The 5812-nt window shown below is 35.6% G+C and overlaps 1 protein-coding gene across 1 annotated transcript; it reads left to right on the plus strand.

The window, feature by feature from the left end:
* The first annotated feature begins 360 nt into the window (after nucleotides 1-360).
* On the plus strand, nucleotides 361-5044 carry LOC148201670 (threonine dehydratase biosynthetic, chloroplastic-like). The gene is made up of 9 exons (XM_088110990.1): nucleotides 361-857; nucleotides 1439-1618; nucleotides 1743-2012; nucleotides 2103-2309; nucleotides 3251-3499; nucleotides 3574-3644; nucleotides 3878-3995; nucleotides 4255-4389; nucleotides 4544-5044. The coding sequence occupies exons 1-9, from the start codon at nucleotides 420-422 to the stop codon at nucleotides 4682-4684; spliced, it is 1809 nt and encodes a 602-aa protein (XP_087967116.1). The 5' UTR covers nucleotides 361-419; the 3' UTR covers nucleotides 4685-5044.
* The last annotated feature ends 768 nt before the right edge of the window (nucleotides 5045-5812 follow it).

A 5812-nucleotide genomic window follows, 5' to 3' on the forward strand; every position in this document is an offset into this window, starting at 1 on the left:
CTATAATTTTTAAAATTTTACAGATACAAATACTAGTATTTTATACGTGATTGTCAGTTCAATTCTAAAATCACAACTGTTTGAGATTATCGTTATATAAACATTTACATTTATATATTATTTATAAATAATTTTTTTAAAAAGGAAATGCTAGTTATATTTTCTTTTTATCAATACTCATAAAAATTACTTGTTAAGAAAGTGTTACTTAAATTTTTTTACATCATTTAATGATTTTAGACACGTGAGATTCCAATCTTAATATATATATATATATATATATATATATATATATATATATATGTATGTATGTATGTATGTATGTGTATGTGTGTATATGTATGTCTGTAAATATTATTTAACGACTTCGACTTCAACCTGAACAATTTGTTCCGCAGACCCAAGCCTCCCTCACTGCCATGGATTCGTTGCGCGTCGCCACTACACCGCCACCTCTCCTCCGCCGACAAGCTCTCTACCAAATGGCACGCCACCCACTCGCGGCACGTCCTAGCCCCAGGCCCTTGATCGCCGCCACGCTTTCCAAGCCTCCGGAGGCCGCGCGTTCTTCCTCCCCCGCTGCCGCCGTCGTTGAGGATACCCAGCTAGTGGCTCCCCCGCGCCCCCGGGTCTCGCCAGATTCCCTCCAGTACCCACCGGGATACGTCGGTGCGGTTCCCCACCGGTCACGCTCCGACAGTGGTGGCGACGGCGTGATGAATGCGCTGAGTTATTTGACGAATATTATCACTTCGAAGGTCTACGATGTAGCAATTGAGTCCCCTCTGCAATTGGCGACAAAGCTTTCTGGGAAACTCGGGGTTAAGGTTTGGCTCAAGAGAGAGGATTTGCAACCCGTATGTTCCCACCACCTTTGTTTCATCTGGTTGATATCAATTTTTGATTTTTATGTGCAATGGGTGTTTAAATGCTTCATTACCTGCCTAATATTGTTAAAAAAAGTTAGAGTTTTAACTTCCGAACTCCCCAGATATCATCTTTGTCTTTTATTAATCGTGAAGATATAACTTCTCGGTTATTTTGAAAATATCGTTACAATACTTTACTATACATGACAACATGTGTTGCCAGTTTTAAGGAAAAAATATTATTGTTAATAAAATATTTCAGTGATGTAATTGGCTATAATTTTTGCTTGAGATTGAAGGAACTGTGGTTCAGTCATAGTGTATTTTTTTTTACCCAAGTTCTTGGTTTTAACTTTTAGTAGTGAAGGGCTTAAGGCATTTCCTGGATTTTTAAACAAGTGGATCATTAAGATATGCTATATGGTTCAGTGAAAGATGAGTGGACAATGTACGAGCGTGTTTTTTTCTTTGTTTTTTATGGACAAATGTTAGTTGTTAGTATATTTTTTAGGGGGAGTTGAGCCAGATTCGTGCGTGTTATTGAATAAGTATTTGAGATTGGGGTGTAGGTTTTCTCATTTAAGATTCGTGGAGCTTATAATATGATGGCAAAGCTTCCCAGGGAGTTGTTGGAAAAGGGAGTTATCTGTTCGTCTGCTGGGAATCATGCTCAAGGAGTTGCATTTTCTGCCAAGAGATTGAATTGCAGTGCGGTGATTGTTATGCCTGTTACCACCCCAGAAATCAAGGTGTGCTTTTGTTTATATATTTCCTTTTGCCTTCTTTCTTTTTTATTTGTGTCTTTGATTATATCCCAGGGAAGGAAAATTTGTTCAATTAAGTTATGCGCTTTTGTTTCTCGTAAATTTGCAGTGGAAATCTGTGGAGGCGCTGGGTGCTAAGGTTGTGCTTGTGGGGGATTCATACGATGAAGCACAAGCATATGCTAAGAAGAAGGCGGTAGAGGAGGGTAGGACTTTCATACCACCTTTTGATCATCCCGATGTCATCATGGGTCAGGGAACAGTTGGAATGGAAATTGTGCGCCAAATGCAGGGTCCAGTGCATGCAATCTTTGTTCCTGTGGGAGGGGGTGGTCTCATTGCTGGTATTGCTGCTTATGTGAAGAGGGTTAATCCACAGGTTTACATGATCTTATGTTATTGGTTGTTGTGATTTTGTACGGCTTTCTTTATTAAGAGATGATTATTGATGGCTAGTATGAATTCTTAGGTGAAGATTATTGGGGTGGAGCCCTCTGATGCAAATGCAATGGCGTTGTCATTCCATCATGATCAAAGAGTGATTTTGGACCAGGTTGGAGGATTTGCAGATGGTGTGGCTGTTAAAGAGGTTGGTGAAGAAACTTTCCGAATATGCAAGGAGTTGGTAGACGGTGTTGTTCTTGTGAGCCGTGATTCAATTTGTGCGTCAATAAAGGTAACATTTTCTTTTGCTTGTGAAGTTTACATTCTAAATCTCTGATGCATTATATATTTTCCAGATTTATACTTTTTACTTCATATATATATATATATATGATATATATGCTTCTGTAGCATCTTTTGTGCATATTTTAAGAACTTTACTTTCTCTTGTCAAATGAAGTAAATCTATACTCACTACTCATGAAAAGAGTAGAGATCGTTTGCTCAAGCTAATTGTTCCAATGACTGATGAACCTGAGCCAACAAGTAATATCAAATTTAAATTTGTAGCGGGAGGACTATAGTGTATATAATATCTAGGGGAACTAGAATATGTTGACAAACTATTTCTAGTTTTTGTGTAGTTAAAGAATTACCAATTTTTTTTTATATTTGGGATGTATTTTTTTTCTGTATCTTGGTTGGGCTAGATGAAGGAGACTCGAGAGAATGTTGGTAGTAGTTGGAAAAACCTTTTACGGAATTAGTTAAAATTAGAAGCTTTAGTAGGGAGGCATGTGTTATATTTAGATGAACTTGCTACTAAATTCACCTGTACTTTTAGAGGTTGTTCTTTTGTGCGAGTTATATTGGTTTTGTTAAGAAGTGGACTCTAAGTCTAACTCAAGGTTTACACCTACTTATATATTATATAAATTTTACTAGGATAGACTCTAACAATGACCCGTATTAAGAAATGGACTTTAAGCCTAACTCAATTCAACAAAACCGACTTGTAAGGTGAAGTTTTCACCCACTTTTATATTATAAATTGACCTTATCTCTAGTCGATGTAGGACTTTCAATAGATCCAAATGTAGCTCTTCTATTTGTATCATCAGAATTAGGGACTTAATTTTACATAGCCCTCTGTCTTGTACATTTAATGAAAAACAGTGCATCTTTTGTATAAGTTGGACTTTTGGGATTTGACAAGGATCAAACTTATTGCAGGATATGTTTGAGGAGAAAAGGAACATATTGGAACCAGCAGGTGCACTTTCACTTGCTGGAGCTGAGGCATACTGCAGGTACAATGGGATCCGGGGTGAAAACATTGTAGTAATTACCAGTGGAGCAAACATGAATTTTGATAAACTTCGCGTTGTAACTGAGCTCGCCAATGTTGGTCGTAAACAAGAGGCTGTGCTGGCCACTGTTATGCCTGAGGAACCTGGCAGTTTCAAACAATTTTGTCAATTGGTATGTCTGCTCCTTTGGCAAACATTTCTTCTAGAAGTTTTCTTCACATTCTTATTTTCTATCTTGTCCGACAGGTGGGGCAGGTGAATATCACAGAATTCAAATACAGATACAACTCTGATAAAAAGGCGGTTGTCCTATACAGGTGAGATCATAATTCCCTGAATTTCTTTCTCGTCATCCATTGTCAATCAATTTTTTATAGAGCAATATGTTCGCTGAATATTGACATCTCTCTATCCAAATTTATTAGTTTTCATTGACTATAAAATTCTCTAGGGAACTATCTGTTATCAACTTTTTATTATTATTGATATATATCTCTATTAACAACTAGTATTATTTTAAGATGACCCATAACATATAGTAAATGTGCAGCGTTGGGGTTCACACAGTCTCCGAACTAAGAGCAATGCAGGAGAGGATGGAATCTTCTCAACTCCAAACTTACAACCTCACAGAAAGTGACTTGGTGAAAGACCACTTGCGTTACCTGGTATGTTGGCCTCACAAATTTCCTTCATAATGAAAGTTATTGTATCACATCCCTTTTCTCAGCACTATTCCCAACCATCAAACAGTGTAGCATTATTATTGTTAGGTATATTGTATTTTCTGATGATCCCTGTCCAAATTAAGCTTAGATGTTGAAAATGAAGTAACACCACACAGCTAAGCCTCCCCAATTAATTTGTTTATCTCTCAAACAGTTGAATGACTGAATCTGTGTTTGTATTGTTTTGAACAAATTTCAGATGGGAGGCAGATCAGATGTTCAGAATGAGGTTCTTTGTCGTTTTACATTTCCTGAAAGACCCGGTGCCTTGATGAAATTTTTAGACTCCTTCAGTCCACGTTGGAATATTAGTTTATTCCATTACCGAGGGGAGGTGGGAAGTTATTTTATTTTCTATTCCTTTAGTCAAACACACAGCATCATGAAGTTATTATGAATGTTGAAAAAAAAAACTTAAAAGCAGTTCATTAGGTCAATTTGGTGTTGTTCTTTGATCTTAATTAGAGTTTCACTTTGGTAACCAACAGGGTGAGACTGGAGCAAATGTTCTAGTAGGAATACAGGTACCCAAAAGTGAGATGGATGAATTCCATGACCGTGCTCAGAGACTTGGATATGATTATCAAGTGGTGAACAATGATGGTGACTTCCAGCTTCTAATGCACTGATCATGGTTTTAAGCACTTGTCATTACTGTGCATTTTAGTGGACAACATGGCCATATTTAATGTTTCATCAATAACCTCTACAAGTTCAAAAGAAGTGGCTCTTCAGACATGTCATCGGTTGATTCGAGGAAGTAGCTCTTGTTACCTAGTGCGGTATCCTTATAATGTGTAGTTTTATTTTATGTTTATTTTGGAAAGCATTGGAGTCCTATATAATATTGTTGACTGATCTTTTTCTTATTTTTTCTGTAATATAAGCGTCTTCGAAAGTGTTGTCTGCTAAACTCAGCAGCCTGAATATGTTTGAAAAACTTGAACTTTTCGTCTTGCATTAATGGAACAACAATGATGAAGGAACAACCTTCACGGGTGCCAATGCTGACACCATGATATGGGGTTGGCCCTACTTTTATTAATTGCTATTTAATGTTGTGCATTAATCTTAGAACACCTTCTAAAGGAAAGAACAATCCAAACATCATTCTATTTAGCACCTCAAATGCCGATAGCGCAGAGTTTAATCTTTGACCCAATATTCTGTTACCTCCACTGAAACAATTTCAGATAACTTTTGCAAATAACTAATTAAACTAAGTAATATTTCAAGTCATTAATAAAAGTGAGGTTCCTTTTTCACTTAACATTTTACTGCTATCTCATATATTATTATAGCTGTGAATTTGATCCACGATCCGTAACTATCTCCAAAGTTCCCTCTGGGTTAGGCTCAGGGTTAAGTTGGGTTTAGCCCCACTAAAAAATTTTTGGAAATTAAATTTCAATATTCTCGTAGTAATTATTAAAAGTATTAAATTTTATATTCATGTAATTGATTTCTTATTTCAAATTATTAAATAAAACTAATTAATTATAATATAATATTCAAAATAACTACTTTTTAAAAAATTAAAAACAATTGCAAATCACACATTTAATTTTATACAATTGAATAGTATTACAAATTTTTTTTTACTAAAATATTATAAAAATGTTTTATTTTGTTGTCAATTTTAATACAATTATGTCTTATATTGCAGACACCAATTATTAAAAAATTTTATATAATTAGTAATATCAAAATAACCCCAAAGAGAAATAATAACATATTAAATTGATTTAATATTTGCA

Source organism: Vigna umbellata, chromosome 3 (assembly GCF_029865625.1).
Source record: "Vigna umbellata cultivar VRB3 chromosome 3, Vumbellata_1.0, whole genome shotgun sequence".
Taxonomy (NCBI): Eukaryota; Viridiplantae; Streptophyta; class Magnoliopsida; order Fabales; family Fabaceae; genus Vigna; species Vigna umbellata.

Coding starts and splice junctions, on each gene's coding strand:
- LOC148201670 (XM_088110990.1), top strand. CDS start 420: ATGGATTCGTTGCGCGTCGCCACTACACCGCCACCTCTCCTCCGCCGA. Junction 3,500..3,573: donor TCAAACAATTTTGTCAATTG/GTATGTCTGCTC, acceptor CTTGTCCGACAG/GTGGGGCAGGTGAATATCAC. Junction 3,645..3,877: donor AAGGCGGTTGTCCTATACAG/GTGAGATCATAA, acceptor GTAAATGTGCAG/CGTTGGGGTTCACACAGTCT.